At 60.7% G+C, this 18,289-nt stretch overlaps 3 protein-coding genes across 3 annotated transcripts; 1 reads left to right on the top strand and 2 right to left on the bottom strand.

The window, feature by feature from the left end:
• Positions 1 to 1,346: 1,346 nt before the first annotated feature.
• A1Q1_05809 (uncharacterized protein) lies at positions 1,347 to 4,501 on the bottom strand (the record flags this gene model as incomplete). Its single annotated transcript, XM_014321018.1, has 4 exons — positions 1,347 to 2,673; positions 2,849 to 3,101; positions 3,155 to 3,218; positions 3,257 to 4,501. 4 exons carry the CDS (start codon positions 4,499 to 4,501, stop codon positions 1,347 to 1,349), a joined length of 2,889 nt encoding a protein of 962 aa, XP_014176493.1.
• A 7,764-nt stretch (positions 4,502 to 12,265) lies between these two features.
• A1Q1_05808 (uncharacterized protein) lies at positions 12,266 to 13,952 on the top strand (the record flags this gene model as incomplete). The annotated part of the gene is made up of 3 exons (XM_014321017.1): positions 12,266 to 12,571; positions 12,954 to 13,132; positions 13,187 to 13,952. 3 exons carry the CDS (start codon positions 12,266 to 12,268, stop codon positions 13,950 to 13,952), a joined length of 1,251 nt encoding a protein of 416 aa, XP_014176492.1.
• A 1,582-nt stretch (positions 13,953 to 15,534) lies between these two features.
• A1Q1_05807 (uncharacterized protein) lies at positions 15,535 to 16,532 on the bottom strand (the record flags this gene model as incomplete). The annotated part of the gene is made up of 2 exons (XM_014321016.1): positions 15,535 to 16,245; positions 16,284 to 16,532. The coding sequence occupies 2 exons, from the start codon at positions 16,530 to 16,532 to the stop codon at positions 15,535 to 15,537; spliced, it is 960 nt and encodes a 319-aa protein (XP_014176491.1).
• Positions 16,533 to 18,289: the final 1,757 nt, after the last annotated feature.

Here is an 18,289-nt window from a genome sequence, read left to right as displayed (position 1 = left end):
CGCGTCGCCGGGGTGGTGACTGCCCCGCGCTCATCGCCGCCTACTTGTCCCGCGCCTAGTGCGCCTCTCCGGAGTGTCCGTGGTGGTGGGTTACGGCGTGTCGGACCTATCCACAAGTCGCGGAGGCGGATACCGCCGCTCAGAACGGCGGATGGAGGGATCAATTGCAAGGTTGTGCAGGTTGTGGCAGCCTACTCTCCTCTGGCCACCATCACCCTCAGTACGGAGGTTTCCATCGCTGGACCGCGATGACCTCGCTACATCGATGACAATTGTCGACTGTGGCTGACCCTTTATGTCGTTCTTGGGTCTTGTAGTCTACTGTTAAGTCAACACATATGTCAGCTCGATCACAGAGTGTCAGTACTTTGTTCAGTCAGCTCCCTGCAGCCTTCCAGAACCGCGAATCCCTCGCTGTCCTCGCCAATCCCCATCAAGCCACCTCGGTCACAGCAATCCAGCGGTCCAAGCTCCCGCATTCCTCATTCCGCGTACATATACTCTATACTCTAGACGTCAGCATCATCCCGAGAATGACACTCACGCATCACGGCCGCAATCACGTCAGCCACCTGCCAACTTGCCCAAACGCCAGACATTTGCTACCGAGTACCGCGCCGCAGCCACCTATCTCACATGTGCTCAAGCACATGCGCTGATCCACTATCTCGGGTCCAGCGCTCGGATCTGAACCGAGACGGGTGCGCAGCTCAGTGCCACTCTCGGGATGCCACTGACTGTCCAACCCGATACTGCTTCTTGCTGACCTTGACTTCGGCGCTGACTACTGCGAATCTGTTGTGAGCAAACACTGACCTCCGCCTCGCGTCCTTCGTTCTTTCCCTTGCTCTTTTCCCGTTTTATGAGTGCAATCTCCCGCGCACTCGCACTCCGCGTGGTATCGCCCCCTGCGCCCGCTGCTCGCGCTGCCGCGGTCTCCCACGCCCCAATGGAGTTGATAAAGAACATAAGACCTAGGTGTTACAACGAGAACAGGTGAAACACGTGTGGGGTGGGGGGAAAACAACTACAGATGAATGTGAGCTTCGCGTTTAGAGTTGAATGAAATACCCAAAATTTGGACTTGGGCCGGACGGTCGTGTTGAACTTGATGTCGGCTCACAAGTTACTCCTTCCTTCACTCTCTCCTTCACTCTCTCCTTACTCCATCTTTATCCTCTGCTTCTTTCCTAATCTCCTGATCTCCTGTTTCCTGACTCCTCCTGGGGCTCTTCTTCCCGTAGCTTTCTCGCCCAGTCCTCGCTCCAGATTTGCGTGCGGTGCGTCCATGATAAGTGGCCAAGTTCAGGACTTTTTCCCGCTGTCATAACTGCCTGAGGAAGGGCTCAGAACACCGCGCCCATGTCACTATGCAGCCACTCGAACACGGCGAGGATATCCTGGTCTCCCAAAGCGGGGTCGTTGGGCCACTCGCCCGCGCCGAGTCCCGGCGTCTTGTCAAGCAGCACCTGCGCGCTCTGGATCCCCGGTACGGAGCTTGCAATATTGCTCCGCACCAGTCCAGCAATCTTGCCAATAGAGCTCCCGGCGACTTCCCAGCCTCGTGAATGGTGGCCCTGCACGAGCACGATGAGGCGGGCGAGTGCGTCGACTATCTCGGCGATGGCACGGACACGGTCGTGCTCGTCCCGATCGCGCTCGCGGCTGTCGGCGGGCTTGGCCTCGTACTGATGGATCTTGAGTGCCTGCCTCAGGAGAAGCGCGGCGGCGTTGGTCGTTTGAGCCGGGGACCAGGGGTTCCACGGCGCATGGTAGTCGGCATCGGTCAGGACTTCGAGGAACGCAATCAGCGAATCGACGATACGCAGCGCATGCCTGCTGGACTGGATCAGGGACCCGAGCGTCGTGAACTCGTCCTGGTCCAGACCGAGGCGGCAGATGAGGATCTCGAGCCCGATGTGGGAGAGCTGCAGCGCCCTCACGCCCGGGCGAGGCGGGTAGCGCGAGTTGCGGTCGAAGATGAGATCAGAGGGCAGGTCGCGGTACACGCTCTCGAGCTCCGTGGCCGCGTGCCGCATCACCGTCCGATCGCTGAGGGCACGACACACACCCTGCCGCTCTAGTAGGAGCGGCATGAGGCTCTCGAGCACGACGGCGAGGCGCGTCGACGCTATGAAGACTGCAAACTCGGCGCGGCCCTCGGGCGTGGCCGAGTCGTCGTCCTCGAACGTGACGGGCGGGATCGCGCCGCTCATGGGTATGTTCACAGGCCGGCCGTACGTGTACGCATTCCACTTGTCGTGCAGGTAGAGCACCCACCAGAGCCGCTTGCGCAGGCTCCTCTCCCACCGCGGCAGCTTCCAGCGCGAACAGTCCCGGTGCAGCCCGATCAGTTGCGCAGCCCCAATCGCGCGGCAGATGCCGATATGGTTGCCCCCCGCCCAGTGTACGGGCCAGCCGGAGAAACAGAGGATCTCGAGCTGGATCGTCTGCAGTCGCGCTTGCCGGTACTCGTTGTCGACCATGTGGAGCACGGTGCTCCAGAGATCCTTGTAGTGCTTGGCGAGGGAAGGCTCGTAGACGGCACTGTGCGCGAAGATGCCGACGAGCAGAGCCGCAGGAAAGGTGCCCCCGTCCTTCCAGCCGTGCAGGCTCGCTTCGAAGCGAGCTCGGTTCACGATCGGGAGGTACGGTAGCGTACGGGTAAGGAAACTGGGGTCAGCAAAAGGCTCAAAGGGACTCGGCGCAGAGCGCTGAGCGCCGGTAAAGGCTCCGAGCTCCGGACATGACTCCATGCGAAACAACGTTCACGCAGCTGTCAACATTCTCGGCGCTCAATTTTCCACCTCCGCTCGGCGGCATATCGCCCTCGCTCCGGAGTACTCACTGCTGAATCAGTTTCTCCGGCATGTTCGGATCCCCATGCGAGATCTGCCTCGCGACCTCGGCATAGGTCTTTTCAGCGAGGTACGCCGCATTCGAGTGTCCATAGACTTTACTCGGGTTCTTGAGAAAGTACGCCGGATACCGCGGATCAGCGACCTGTCTGTACTCGAGAGTCTGTTCTTCGGAGGGACCTTGGAGACGGCCCCCGAGCGAGCCTAATGTCACGCTCGCGAGCTGTGCGACGGCGCCGGAGCCTTGGTGGTCAGTAAGTTGAGTCAGAAGAGCGAGAGGTAAGGGGAAAACGTACCGAGATAGTGACTCTCCTCCTCGTCCGTGACGTCCATGTCGAGCGAGGAGTATCCGTCCCCGTCCTGTTCTCGTCAGCCCCGCAACCACGTGAGAAACCCACCTTCGGCGCCCCGATCGCGGCATCGTCCAAACTGTCCAGAAACGAGAGCACGCTCGCTCCAGGGACTTGCGGCCGGGCAGCCGTGAACGACAGGCTGCGGTCTCCGATCCACCCGTCCGCTCCTGTTCTTCCGTCTCTTGGCGGACCTGCGGGTCCAGGCCCAGGTCCGGGTCCGGGGGCCGCATGAGCATCTCGCGAGTGTGATCTCGCCGACGCGGGCGGGTAAAAGTTGAGCTGCGGGCTGACCATGGGGCTCGGGCCGTGTCTGCTGTCCCCGGCCGAGGATCTCGGACTGCCCAGGGAATGGGACGAGTGCATGTATCCGTGTGCGCTGTGGCCTCCGAGACTGCCGTGAGATCCGTGACCGGGGTGGAAGTAGTCCCTTCGTTCTCTCTGCTCTCGTTCTCGTTCCCGATGCTCGCGCTCGCGCACTTCGCGGTCACGTTCCCGGTCCTTCTCCCTGCCTCGTTCGGCGTCGCGATGCCGCAATTCTAGCTCGCGCGCTTCACGCTCGCGCTCGTGCAGATCGCGCGAACCTGGTGGTCCCACAGGCGTATCCCGGAGTATATCTCTTCCCAAGGACTCGCGCGAGTGGCCGTCCCGCGAGAGACCGTTCAGGCCCAGCGACGAGCTGCTGCCCGACTGCAGGCTGCTGCTTGCGGACTGGTGGCCCACGGACTGGTGCGACTGCTGCGACTGTTGCGATTGATGCGGAGAGCGGGTATGCGGAGACTGGAGCGCATCGGGTGGATTCAGGGGGCTCTGGTCACCCTCCTTTGGATGCCGGATAAGCGGCGGAGCGACAAAGCTGCATTCCCGACCGGAACGGGCGCAGTTTGCGCACGCCTGTCCGCGGACGGCGATGAAGCAGCTCCGCTTCGAGCGCCGGCAGTGGTCGCATGGTCTGTCCTTGCGCGAACGCTTGGGTCGCAGGCTGGTGTCTTGGTCAGCGGACGTGTTGAGGAGGTTGGAAAGGGAGGGGCGGGAGGCTGGTGCCGAGGAGCTGGAGGAGGGGCCCGCACCGCCGGACTGGCTGCCCTGGCTGCCCGACTGCACGGGTTGAGGAGCGGGACGCCTGGGAGGTGACGGTTGTCGCTCCGAAGACGACGGTCCGGATTGTCCGGGTGGACCGGACTGTCGTGATGAGGAGGAGGGGAAAGGAGGTACTGGAGGAGTAGGCGGAGGCGGAGGGTCTAGCCGCGACACGGATCCGCCCGAGGAGCCAGGCTTGGGGGTCGTGGTCATGACCGGGTCATGCGGCCTGTGCTCGTAGTGTATGTGCGGACGCGAAGAGGAAGCGAGGATAGGTTGTGGGGGTAGCGCCGTCGGGGCGACTTTGCCCCGTTACTGCGCATGCCGGTGTGGGCGACGTTGACTGTGACCATTGGCACACCAACGACGGCATCCTGTTCACGGTGAGTGTGTGCAAGAAGACAGCGGACATCGGACCGCGAGAAGCGAACTGTGCGCGGACCGACACCGTCGCACATTGCGCATACGGCTCTGTATCGGATGTCGGTCCGTACGTAGGCATGCATCTGTGATCTGATATCTGCGAGACAGCTGCGAAGAGAATGAGGAGGGCGCAGGAATGAGACGGAACGAAGATGATAGGGCTGTTATCTCGGGTCCGGGGTCGCCGGCCGACCTCACCCGAGCCAGCTCGCACTGACCTTTTCTTCTGACTTCCTTTTAACCAACACGGCCTCTCAGAGGCTTCCTCTTCTGTCCCCTATTCAGCTTACCGTTGTTCCCACTGATGTGCGCTAATCGTGACGGGCTGACGATCTGACGAAGCGCTGGCCGGTCACCCGTCCCGGCGACCCCGACGACAGGGATTCACCAGAACCGAAACTCGGAAATGCAGCTCGGACTTCCAAGACAGCTCCGAAATGCCGCACGAGGGCCGCCCGCCAAGCTCACAGAGCCCACTGGAAGCTGGACGGACCTTGCTACATGTCGGCCGCTTCGGCACGCTCACCTCGCGGGTTTTGGTCCGCGCCACTTGAGAACTGGAACTGCAGTGAGAGCCGAATGTCGTTCTGCAGTTACCCTCTTCCCTGGGCCGCGCCGTCAGGCCCGAAATCGACCCAGCCCAGCAAGCCCAGCAAGCCTCTCTCAGCCCCAGGCACGCCGCGCCGTCAGGTGCTCCTATGCCTTTGCATCACTCTGCCCAGCCAGCCAGTCAGCCCTCGGAGGCGCCCCGACCCAAAAGCTAAGCTGAGAGAGCATTGCATCAGCCCATCCACCAGCAAGGCATGCGCATTCAGCCCGCCGACGTCGCTGGCAAATGGCCAGATGGGCCCAACGAGCTACGAGGCTTCGTTTGTCGGTTTCGCGATCGACGAGCGACTTAAGCGACCGTCAAGCGACGCCCTTGACCAAGAGACCCCTGTGAGCCCCGGTCCGCGGACCCGGCACACGTGGGTGGCCGTTGTTGTCGCTCGGATTGGTCCCTGGCAAGTTGGTGTATGCGGGTCCCCCACTCCAACAACATCTTGACGAAACGGCGACTCGGCAACTCGTCGTGCCTGGGCAGTCCATCCCTTGTGCCTTGCCTTCATCCCCCTGTCTCCTGCATTGCATCCTGTTCAGCAAAAAGCAAAGAGCAAAGGGGTATTCAGCCAGCATCCAAAGCTGGCCGCAGGGGCAGGGCAGGGCGGATAGGGAACACAGGGTATACAGGGTTCAGGGAACCCTGTTCTGGATATAAACCACGGTATCACGCGGGTCGACCTGTGCCTTGTGGCCCAAGGTGCCCAAGGTGTCCAAAGGTATTCGATAAAAGAGTCATGTTGAACGAATCATCCATCGTGCATCGTGATGAGCACATTTCGAGCGTGCTCATGTCTATTGGAAGCTGGGAGCAGGCATTGTGGGCCCGCACACTTGGCCCGTTTTAACCGACCCCGACCCCACCCTCCGGGTCTCTTGCCGATGGGCGTGCCGACGAGCCGACGCTTGGCCCGAATGTTGCTGGCTGTTGACGACTGACTGCGCCGAGTGTACGAGCCTGCGTGCTCTGCCCACGGTGCTGACGTCCTGACTCGACACCCCCTGTCTCCGCACCTGTACAGTATTTCCTGGCAGGCGAGGAACAGTGCGCTGACTGGCCGCCGATCTGCCCGCCCCCGTATCTTCGTGTCCGTGCCGGGTCCGGCATCCGAACCACGCCGCTTGCGGCGCGTGCGGCGCCAGTGGTTGGCTGCAATCGGTGATCGTGGGCGCGGCGTTGCGCGCAGGGCGGGTGCGGGGGCAGGGCAAGCAGAGGAATGCGCCAGATGACGCCCACACGCATTATCCTGGCCGTTTCCTGCAGCCCCTCGCAGCTCTCGCAGCTCATCCGTCATCCGTCCAGCTGACCACACAAGTCGAAGATGGCGAATGGCGGGGTCGAATGGCGGGGTCGAATGGGGAACAGTCACATGCCCACTTCCAACGGAGCCCAACCACAAACCCAGCAATCAGATACGCAGCACAAGTCCGTGATCCGCACTCTGATTCGACGTTGGACGGTTCGCGTCCGTCCCCGCCGAAGTCTAAGCGGGCGACACGAGCCCTCCCGTGGCCATGCCATGGCAAGGTTGAGTTCCAATCATCACGCGGCAAGTTGAGTGGGTGGGACAGCTGACCAGTCCGAAGACAGCAAAACCGAATTCATACCATATCCTTGCGAATGAGATCCCAAGATGCAGATGAGATTCAATGGGCCATTCAGGCTGATCTGGATATAGCAGCTGAAGAGGGGAGGGGATGGGATAGGCTGCGGGCTGATCTGGATGTGGGCGAGGCTGGACAGTCGGGCTGTAGCCCGCCGCCAGCCCCGGCGAGCCCGCTGCGGGCACGATCTGCTGCGGAGTAAGGCCGAACATTGGTGGTCCAACGCGAGCGGAAGGTTGCCAAGCTCGTAGGCTCATCACGCGTTGCAACAGTTGGCAGGCGATACGACCTAGTGCAACTCGTACACCTCCCGCCTACCTCGACCGCCTGGTGTTTGACGTGTTCCTTAATTGACAGACAGACTATGCAGAACCCACCCATTTCTCGCAGTTCGACTGGCGCGGCCGAGGTCGCTTGCGATATCCGCCGCGAAACACTGACAAAGTTATCGGAGAGAAGGCCAGAGGAGCTGTGATCTGTGTCAGAACCAGAGTCTGCCCGCCTGCGCGGGAGTTCTCCTTGTGCGATGCGTCGCGCTGCTCGTGCCTTCCGTTGTGCGCCAAAGGGGCAGGCAGGTACGGGCGGCAGGGCAAAGCTGTCAGAAAGAAGGGTCAAGGGGCTATGAGGGGGAGGCGGCCAACGTGCCACTGGCCACAGGCTTGTCAGCGGGCGACGAAGAGCCGATAAACTGCAGCCGATAGCAGACAGCCGACGAGTCAGGTCGAGAAGTGAGGACGTGGCGGCATTGGGAACTGGTTGCTCGAATATTCGATAATATTCTACCCACAGTGTCATTCGAGCTGCGCTGAGGCTAGACTGTGTGCAGCTTCGAGCACGAGGTGGGATACTGTGCGAGCAGGTTGATGTGCGCGGGCAATAGTCTGACACTGGTTGGCGTGTCGTTTCAGTGTGTGCTGTTCCTGCATATCCGCCTGCTCTCCGGCTTCTCCGCCCCGCTGACCTATCCTTGCATGGTCCTATGCGCAGCACTGTCTTACACATACCCTCCTCATACCTCTGTGTCCGCCGCCAGCAGGCTTCGGACATAGCAGCGAGGTAGACGCCGCTTCGCCCGAATCACTGGGCCGACAGTGAGGCTGCCGCCTCGCTTCGCTGGAAAGTTCACCCCTGCTCGTTCCTCGGACCTGTATTCGTTCCTTCGACCATGTCCAGACGAATGAGCGTCCATGAGGGTAGCTACGCGGAAGACGGCGGGGAGATATCGAATTTTGGGCATTATTCCGATCGTTTCGGGCCTGCTGCCTGGCTCTTTCTACCGGTGACTGGTCCTAAGCGAGCCAAAGGTGCCTTTCGCGCAACACCTAAGGTATGCCCGCTGGCCGCCGGTGACGCGGCAACGCGCGACGGCGCGGGCAGATGTACTCATTGTCACGGAAGCGTGCATGCACGGGTCAGATGTTGAGGAACAGAGGAACGGGGGTTCAGTGTGATCGACGAGACTTGCTGCGCACGACGAGCGGATCAGCGGCAGGGGCGGCAGGAGGTGCGGCAAGTGGGAGGCCACGCGCGGAGAGGGGCGGAACTCACTCCGCCGACGGGGGTCGATCTGCATGTGTCAGATCTATTCTCGGCACTGGCGGCGACGCTGTCTCCGAGAATGACACGAGGGCTCGGGAAACTCAATGTGCCGCTTTTCCTTTGCTCTGACCGAGCACATGTGCTTATCGGTTGCTTGTTCGTATTGCCATTCACCTCACCTCGTTTACGGCCTGATAAAAGAGACTGACAGCAGATATGAGAGAAGAGCGTCGCATGCAATAGTGGACCTGGCACGATCGCTTTGCGCATGACGCGCAGTCCGTTTCGGGACGGTGGGGGGGTACCGGCCGCTGCCGACAGCCAACGAGGCGTATCCATCCAACCGCTGTCTCGAATTGGTCGCTACCGTGTTCGAATGCGTTTCAAGACGAGACGCAGGCGATTACCACGATTGCGACAACCTCCTATTAGCGATAGGAGAGCGGAGTGGGTCCCGCCGTATCTTGAGCACGGGGTCGGACTCGTGATACCAGCAACGTCGTCGATACGAAGCAAGAGCAGCATGTGAGCACGCAGGAGCCACAGAAATGACGAAGACCAGTCGATCAAATGGTGGCAAGATTGAGCTTGGTATTCACGATATTGACGCCACTGACGCTACGCTGCACTGTGTTGCACAGCTTCTGATACACAGACTCGATCGCGATACACGTGCCTGTTTGCGCAGTAGGATATTGCGGATGCAGGCGGCGTGCGTGCCATGGTTGGTCGCCGTCGACGAGTGCCGCTGGGGTCCGCGATCTGCCGGTACGGTCCACACCGCCCTGGCTGGCTAGACGGGGAGACCTCCGCGCCAAACCGTCTCAGGCAATGGGCACGTGGAGTTTTCTCTGCTGCTATCCGATGTGTGGTCGAACGACTGTGAACAGGAGCGGACGGGATCGAGGCATGAATTCGCCAATGGACGCCAGCAGCCTGAGGGCCAACCCAAGCCAGCTTGCTCGCTCGGTACACACACGGTCGGATTTCCGCCTCGGCCGCGACTTCATGGAACAGAAAACTGCAAACCGCTCGTGGATCAAAGCTGTGGGCTGCGAAACGTTCCTTCAGTCTCTGGAGCAGTCGTTGAGATCCATCCCACGGTGCATTGCCAGATCGAGCCCGCCTCCCGCAGCTGCACGCAAATGCCACAGCCTGTTGTTAGCTTGACTCGTCTCGAGCCACCCTCACGACTCCTGCCACACTAGCCCACTTGCCACAACATGACCCCACTGTGTCTTGGCACATGCCTGCCCCGTGCTCCGAAATGCCGCACGAGGGCCGCCCGCCAAGCTCACAGAGCCCACTGGAAGCTGGACGGACCTTGCTACATGTCGGCCGCTTCGGCACGCTCACCTCGCGGGTTTTGGTCCGCGCCACTTGAGAACTGGAACTGCAGTGAGAGCCGAATGTCGTTCTGCAGTTAGCGAGATACGCGAGAGCCGCGAGCCTGCGACAGCGTATGCATGGTGCCCGCCACTCGGACCGGCACTGGGCTACCTGAACGCACCTGAGCACACCTGAGCGCCGACCGAGATGCCGGCCCACATGTAGAGCTCGTTACGGTGCTCAGGATGCGTGCAAGGGGTATAGCACCTGTGCGCAGCCTGTGCACGTAGGAGTTGCGTGAAGTGCACCCAGGTACCCAGGAGCCAAGAAATGGATCCCAGGGAAAGGGTCCAAGGATCCACATTCCGAGGCATTATGTGGCGCTCAGAGGCGCACAAGGCGTCGGTGGCACTGAACTCACCACAGTGCACCCCGTGGGCTAGCCCAGTGCGTTCGGCCCACTCTCGCTCGGACTTGTTTTGGAACTGTGTTACATCTCCTGGGAATGAGCCTTGGAATACCTGGAGATGCCTGACTTTGCCTGAACATCTGCCTGAATCGGGCAGCCTGGGCAGCCTGGGCAGCCTCGATCGGCCAACTTGGCCAGCAATTCAGCTATCGGCCCCGGCTGGCCGCGCCTGGCGACCGCTTCGACCGCAATCGACCGCATGGGCAAGCGAATCTCCGACTCGCGGACTCAAGACACAAGCCCGAGCACCCGCCCGGGCAATCCGGGCAACGGCCGACTCTCCGGCTGTCGGCTACCAGTCGCCTAAAGCACGAAACCCCGCCCCATGCCACTATTCCAGAAGAGCCACAAGCAGCACGTCAAGCTGCGCAAGAGCCGTGCTCGGGCTGCGCAAACGAGAGGTGTTAAGCGGGTGGTAGGCGGGTGGGGGTGGCAGTTTGGCAGCTCGCTGGACGAGGCAGCGGCGGGGATAAGACTGGCTGTGGGGCGGGCGTGAACGGGAGTGGCTGAAGAACTGGAAAGAAACAAGCCTATCTGTTGAGATTGGGAATAGTCCTGCTGTCGCTGAGGGCGCCGATGACGAGGTCGGAGTTTGGGCTCCGCGACGTATCGTCCGTTCGTTTTGTCACGGGCATATCAGCCGGCAGTTAGGTCGATGGTTGACGCTGTGGTCCCATTAACGCGAGTGTTGCTCACAACAGATCCTCAGCGACAGTGACAAAGGCAGTAGGAACTCGCTGACTCGCCGAAGGCACAGACGGACCTTCTCTCTAGAACGGTGTCCGGCTTTCTACTCGAAGGAGAGTCGACCAGACTGCAGGTGCGTGTCGAGAGCAGGTACTCACTAAATACTACTGAGCCACTGGAAATCCTCTTTCTCGCATATCGAAAATGACATTGCCTTCGAGATAGCCGCTGTCCTGCTGTGAGGTGTTGTCTCTGAAACTGTTGTGAATGCAGCCTCATCCCAGGATGAGCGGGGGAAGAGGTGGCGGTGACGCTCGTTCCGCCTGTCGCGTCGCTCACTACTGTACTTCCCCGTGGTGTGTTGTGATTGTGACGGATCGCTCCTCAGAGAGAGTCCCTCGATCGCCTCGGTTGGCCACCGATAGTGGTGTATGCGCTGCAGTCGCTGACGATCGGGCAGGAAGAGCGGGCGGGCGTAATCGTGGCGAGCCCAATGTCTCAGACACACTCGAGACAGCATGCAAATGTATCCCGGAGACGGCTCACATGACCATCATCACAATACTCTCGTGCGCCACGGCGGGCTTGGCATGCCCACCTTCGTTCAAGGCTTCGGACCATGCTGTGAGTAGCAAACGCTGGCGGCCTGGCGTGTGAGGTCGTTGCGGATGTGAGGGGATATACGTGATGGCTGTTGAAGAGGGGTGCGGAAGGGCCAGTCCAATGCTGTCGGGCGCACGCCGGAGTGTGATGATGCCGTCTGTGTGATGTACTGCAAATCGACGGTCCGATCATGCCGCGCTCCTAAAGTTCTCACGAAGGCTAAGCACCAACGTACTGACAGTTCTGGAATCATTCAACTTCATGTATGGCGCTTACGTTTAGTGTTCGTCGAGTTAATCGGGGCACCAGAGCCTGCCGAGTTCGGACTCAGCAGCTTGTTCAGTGACGGTTGCGCTCGACCAACGCCTCGTGAGTTAGGCTCACAGCCCCGTCGACATGGGCCCAGACTCCAGCCGGACGGTGTCCGTTTCCCTCGTGCTTGTTGCTTGTTGCCGGAGGAGGGGGTGCCGATCTCTATATCAGGTGTCGACCTTTCTGCTCAGAAACGCGGATAGACCACGGCCCGCGTGTGGCTGCTGCTGTTCAGGTTGACCTTTCGCGTCTTCTCGTGCTGTGGTACTTCTGCTCCTTAGGTCCCAAGCCAGGACAGGGTGTGCTCAACGTTGCCCAGCCACCAATACCGAACACTTCTTTCGCATCACACCTGCCATGCCGTTAGCGCCCTTCGTGCCCTGGTGCAACTCACAGACTGTCCACTGCAAATGACTCTGACCAACAGTCCAGCATCAAAATTGACCTCTGCCTTCATTCAAGTCCTCGTCACCGGCTGCTCCGACGAACGTCGCGTTCCGTCGGAAGCGAGGTGGGGTGCGAGCCCGCCTCCACCAGCCCACCAGCCCGGGACGCGCCGCTCGGCGCCGCCATTGGCGGACACGGCAGCGACTACGGAGGTCGTGAAAACTTCCAAGGGTTGGGCGTCGGGGCGACTTTGCCCCGTTACTGCGCATGCCGGTGTGGGCGACGTTGACTGTGACCATTGGCACACCAACGACGGCATCCTGTTCACGGTGAGTGTGTGCAAGAAGACAGCGGACATCGGACCGCGAGAAGCGAACTGTGCGCGGACCGACACCGTCGCACATTGCGCATACGGCTCTGTATCGGATGTCGGTCCGTACGTAGGCATGCATCTGTGATCTGATATCTGCGAGACAGCTGCGAAGAGAATGAGGAGGGCGCAGGAATGAGACGGAACGAAGATGATAGGGCTGTTATCTCGGGTCCGGGGTCGCCGGCCGACCTCACCCGAGCCAGCTCGCACTGACCTTTTCTTCTGACTTCCTTTTAACCAACACGGCCTCTCAGAGGCTTCCTCTTCTGTCCCCTATTCAGCTTACCGTTGTTCCCACTGATGTGCGCTAATCGTGACGGGCTGACGATCTGACGAAGCGCTGGCCGGTCACCCGTCCCGGCGACCCCGACGACAGGGATTCACCAGAACCGAAACTCGGAAATGCAGCTCGGACTTCCAAGACAGCGCGGTGGAGCCTGACATCCCACTGTAGGAGAGGACAGACTAGATGTTACATGGTGTTTGACTACAGAGCCTTCAGGCGTGCTAATATACAGTGTGTACAGGATTCTTCTGATTGTTGTTCGTGATCGCGCCTCTCCCCCTAAAGCATTCTGCTCGAAGGGAGTTTAGACCATCTCCTCCTCGCTCTTCGTGTACAGCGTCACAACAGGGGAGCGGAAGAACGTGACGTCGCTGGTCCACAGATTCGTGACGGCAAGCCACCACGTGAGTGCCGTGGCAATCATGCCAAAGACGCCGCTGGCGATACGGAGCCCATCGCTGCCCGCGCCCGTGATGAAGTGCACGCCCAGCAGAAGGACAAAGACAAGCGTCGAGGTCAGCATGCAGAGCACGTTGAAGGAGCACTTCAGGCTGCCCATGAGCATGAACGCGAAGAGCATCATGAAGCTGAGCAGCACGAGGCCGAGGCCGGCATCGCGCTCCGGGCCCACGAGCCCGAACGCGGGGAGGAGGAGACAGCCGATCGACAGCGAGAACGCGCCAAAGACGCCGAACATCGTCGCCATGTACGTGTTGCCGAGCGACATTTCCCACCATGCGCAGAAAGTCTGCGAGATGCCCCCGAAGAAGATGAGGGGCGGGATCGCGGCCGCAAAGGTCTGCAGGCCCTGCACGTGGAAGGTGCACGCGGAGAGGAGGAAGAGGCCGTAGCCCCACGAGAGCAGGCCGAGGGGCGTCGGGTTGCCGAAGATGCGCTGCGGGTTAGCTATGCTCGAGAAGGGCTTGAGTTACTCACGTTTTGCTTCGGGATCCCGGGCTGGTCGAATTCGGCAGGCGCGCCGTCGGGGCACAGAATGCGCTCGTGGCGCTGGCATACTTCCTGCTCCGACTTCTCGTCGAACCAGGGGTAGCGCACCGAGGGCGCCTCGAGGGTGGACATGGAGCAGATGGATGCGGGCATGGTGCTGTCGTTGATGGTCGTTTACTGTGTGTGTCTCCTGTCTGAAAGTTCGTTCGTGGTGGGTGGTCGTTCGATCTGTCGTTCGAGTCAAGTGATCTCAAGTCGATGTCAGGTCGAGCCAAGTCGAGGTGTGATGAGGTCAACCAAATGTGAGATGTGAGTGTCAGATGCGGGGCCGTAGCGGGGCTGACAGGTGGGGACTAAGACCACTCTGTGCGCGCCGCCAGTTCTTAAGTATCAAAGGTGTGTTCGTGATGATCCCCGCGTTGAGTCATGAGGTCCGCCAACGGGATGCAGCCTTGTGCAGCTTTGTCAACGACTCATCCGCAGGCCCCGCACGCCCCCCTGGGTCGGTTTACCCTAGCGTTGCAAAGCCAAGCCCACCTGCGCTTCTCGTCCTCGCTGATCCACGCACATGTCTGCAGCACGTTGAGGAGGTTTGGTGGGCCAGGCCCGGCGAAGATGTCAGCTGCCCAACAAAAACGAAGATACTCCGCAGGCCTCCGCGGACTCTGCGGCGAGCTCGTGCAGACCGCTGGAATCTGGGCGGTTTCATTGGCCTAAGGTGCGTGCCTGTCAGGCGTGGGCGGCAATGAGCACGGTTAAAGCACAGCGAGGAGGTGTGATGGGTGGGAAACCCTGAATCGACGGCGCAACGGGCCGCGGAGATAAGCCCGTTATTCTGCATCTCTCCTCACCGGATCACCGTACGGTGTACAGGACGGTACGCTTTCGGCTCGTGCTTGCTGTTCATTTCGAACGAAGCTCGATACTTTGTGGTATTGCCGAGAATGTCATGATCTGCGCAGCGTAGATCCGCAGATACCGCTGTGCCGGAACTTGTCATGCATAACTCTGGTGAGCTTGTGGGCTGCAGTATGGTGATTCTCTGCAATCCATCGCACCGTGGGAAACCTCGTCTCTGCGACAGGTGAGTGTGCCTGTGCCTCGCCGGTGTGGTCGGCCTAACCGGCCGAGCTCTCGCAGGCCGTGATGTGGTTGCAGGCCGGTACGCGAACGATATCTTAGCAATCAGCATCTCTTAATGGGCAAGGCACGCCTGCCCGTGTTTCCCGCACGATGCTCCGTCCTCGGCGCAAGGTGGCCGGAGTGGACTTTCGAGCCCCGTGGGTCCGAGTTACGCTGCGCCCCGCACTCTTAACACATGTGGACTGACGGCCGCACCGAGACAGACTGTGGGGTTTGACTGTTGCACTGAGGCCCCGCATGTACTACGTGCGCTTGAACACGGGAGAGATTCGGCAAGCGGAGCTGAGAACGTCGCCTAACTGCTGTGAAGCCTGTCAGCGTAGGTGCGCGGCGATGACCTCAGCCACATGAGCGAAGCCTTCTAACGTAATGGACCTGTCTGTGAGGCACCGAGTAGTGCTTCCAGTTTGTTGTCAGTGGAAGCTGCAGCAAAGTGGTCATGAATCATGTCACATGAAGGCGGAACCAGTCCAAACCCGTATCGAAGTGTATTTGGTATAGATGTCATGAGACGTGTTTTGAATGTGGCGAAGGAGAGGAGCTTAGAGCCAGTTCCACTGCAGACCGCCGTTCTCGGGCTTGTCCTGAAGACCAAGGATGCCGAGGCTCTCGTCGCCGCCGGTGAAGCTCTTCCAGAAGCCCCTGGCAAGGTCAAGCTTGTTGGGGGGGCACTCGGGGCACATGTCCTGGACGGTGCACTCCTTGGTGATGCCGTTCCAGGTGATCGAGATCTTCTTGCCACAGGGGGGACCAGTGCTGTAGCCGCCGCCGGTGATCTGGTTCCAGTAGCTCTGCGAGAGCGCGACGACCGCGTCATCGTTACTGAAGTGACCGCCGCAGTAGGTGTTGCCGCCGGCAACGTCGTAGAAGGAGGCCTCACCCTGCTCGCCGACGTTGGGGTCAGCGCCGTTCAGCCACGACAGGTCGCCGCTGCTGCCGCCACCGCCGGAGTTGTTGTTGCCGCCGGAAGAGGCGGAGGGCGAAGGAGCGGCAGAAGACTCCGAAGTAGAGGTAGCGGCCGCGGACGAGGAGGCGGCGCCCTCAGACGAAGGGGCGGCACCCTCAGACGAGGCGGAAGCGGAAGGCGCACCCGAGGAAGGAGCGACGGAGGACGAGGCCGAGGAAGCAGCGGAAGAGCTAGGCTCGGACTGGTAGAACTCGTTCCCGACGGAGGAGCTGGTGGCAGAAGCCGAGGCACCAGAAGCAGAAGCCGAAGCGGAGCCAGAGGCAGACGAGGCAGAGGACTGGCCGTCCTTGGCGTCGGTGTTGATCCAGTTCTGGTTCTGGTCACCGCCGGCAGCAGGCCGTTGCCGCCGGCATGGGCCCCGTGAGAGCCCTTGCCCTTCTTGGGGCGGCACTTCTTGCCGTTGGGGCCGCGGCGCTCGCCGTCGTCTCCGCGGCGGGCGAAGGCGCGGTGCGCGGCACGGCGCGAGTTGACGGTGTGGCCCATGCCGCGGGCGACGGCGCCGTCAGCGTTCTGGGACGCGGCGAGGGCGGGCAGAGCCGCGAAAAGGGTCGTGGCGACGAGAGCGAGACGCATTGTCGTTTATGTGTTGAGTTTGAGTTGTGTTGGTACAAAAAGGAGTGTAGGTCAAGTGCTGCGGAGCGCTTGGTCTAGGACGATGTCGTGACGAGAGAGAGAGAGTGAGCGAGTGAGCGATAGGAAGGAGAGTGTGCGAACAGGCGAGGACCGGCCGGGACTGTTCAAAGATGGAAAGATACAAGTGCGTCGCTGGGGTGAGTGTGAGGGATGAGCGAAAGGAGGAAGAACGTGCAGCGCGACGAGGTATATAGGATGTGGGTCTGGCTGCGCCTCGCCAGGTTGCGACCGGGAAGGGTGAACCTTGATTCTGACGACGCGAGGGAGGATGATCCCACTTTAGCACAGTGGATGAGCTGCGATGCACTGGTCACAGGGGGGATTCGCAGGAATCTGGTACTCGATGTGCCTTCCAGGCCCTGTAAACCCTGAGATTGGACCCTGGATATGACAGACCGTGTATTGTTTCTTGTCACCTTGAGCGCTGCGCCGCACTGGATCGCGGCCACCACTCCACCGCGCTCGAGATCGAGGCCTGGTTCCACATCCAAAGACTGCGAGAGACGGTCTCAGCTCAAGGTGTCTGTGCAAGGGCGCATATCGGGCGCAACGACGGGCGCAGAACAGGGTGAATCGCCATGTCGGATCCTCGTTTCTAAGCGCTGCAGTATGGTGGAAGCGCGTCAGCACCCCCTCATCCCTCTCAGGGCCCAGGTCAGGGCCGGGAACCCTATTTTCAGCACTGGCCACACCTTTGGACGCGTCCGGCACCACATCTCACATGCTCACATGGAGATATGGAGATATGGAGATCGAGAAGATCGAGGGCGTCGGCACGCAGCAGGCTGCCGCAGCGCTGAGGTCCTACACACGGTACACGGGGTGGAGCCAGAGTGCGCCTCCAGTCGGGCCTCGGCCTACGCTGCGGCGAGGGGTGTCTGTGTGGCGGCGGGCAACGGAGGCAGGGGTGACTGACTGCACGCGCTGCACGACTGTGCAACTTGCAACTCGGTCTGTTTAGGAGTCGTTGCTCGCGGCCATGAGGTTGCTCCCAAAGGAACGGCCAAGATGGCCAGTAAAGCCTCTGATCTGCCCGCCCTGAAGTTTTCGTTGTTACCAAGTCACTGAGATCGTCACCTTCATCTTCCATCTTGGCAGGAGACGTAGTGAGCGACGAGTATCCGAATGTGCACTACCGCTATCGTTCATAGGCCACAGTTTGCGCCAGCGACAGGGCCAAAAGCACACTGCCGCAGGGCCCGCAGGGGTTCATGACATGTTGAGGGGGATCAAGGAGGGCCGTCTCAAAATCGGGGTCAGCGGAAACAACCGACCCTGGAAGGCCTGGAGGTGATACCGGAGTTTGGGGTGGTGGTGACGCTGCGTGCTGTGCATGTGGGCTCGGTCCAGATGGTCTGGCCCCTCGGCCCCTCGATCGAATGGTCTCCTGCCCGTTACGCGGTGACAGCCGCTCGTCGGCTTCACCACTTCGTACGCACGAGTACACAGACACGAAGGCACACGGTTGCTCGTGTGTTGCATCGTCGTTGCTGATCAGAGAGTCGACCCATTTTGCCGCCTGCACCTCGTGGTACGTGGTGTCAACGTCAAGGACCTCATTCCTCACGTCCTTACTCTTCCGCTCCGCAGCGCTCCACTCGAAATGCTCGTACTGCGGCCCACGCACGGAGTCTATGTTTGGAGCTGTCACCGATGTCCTGCGCACGGGAGGGACGGCGGACCGCCGTGCGCTGTGG

Source organism: Trichosporon asahii (genome assembly GCF_000293215.1).
Source record: "Trichosporon asahii var. asahii CBS 2479 unplaced genomic scaffold scaffold00075, whole genome shotgun sequence".
In the NCBI taxonomy this organism is placed as follows: domain Eukaryota; kingdom Fungi; phylum Basidiomycota; class Tremellomycetes; order Trichosporonales; family Trichosporonaceae; genus Trichosporon; species Trichosporon asahii.
The sequence above is the reverse complement of the archived record's forward strand: the minus strand, read 5'-3'. Positions and strand labels throughout refer to the sequence as shown.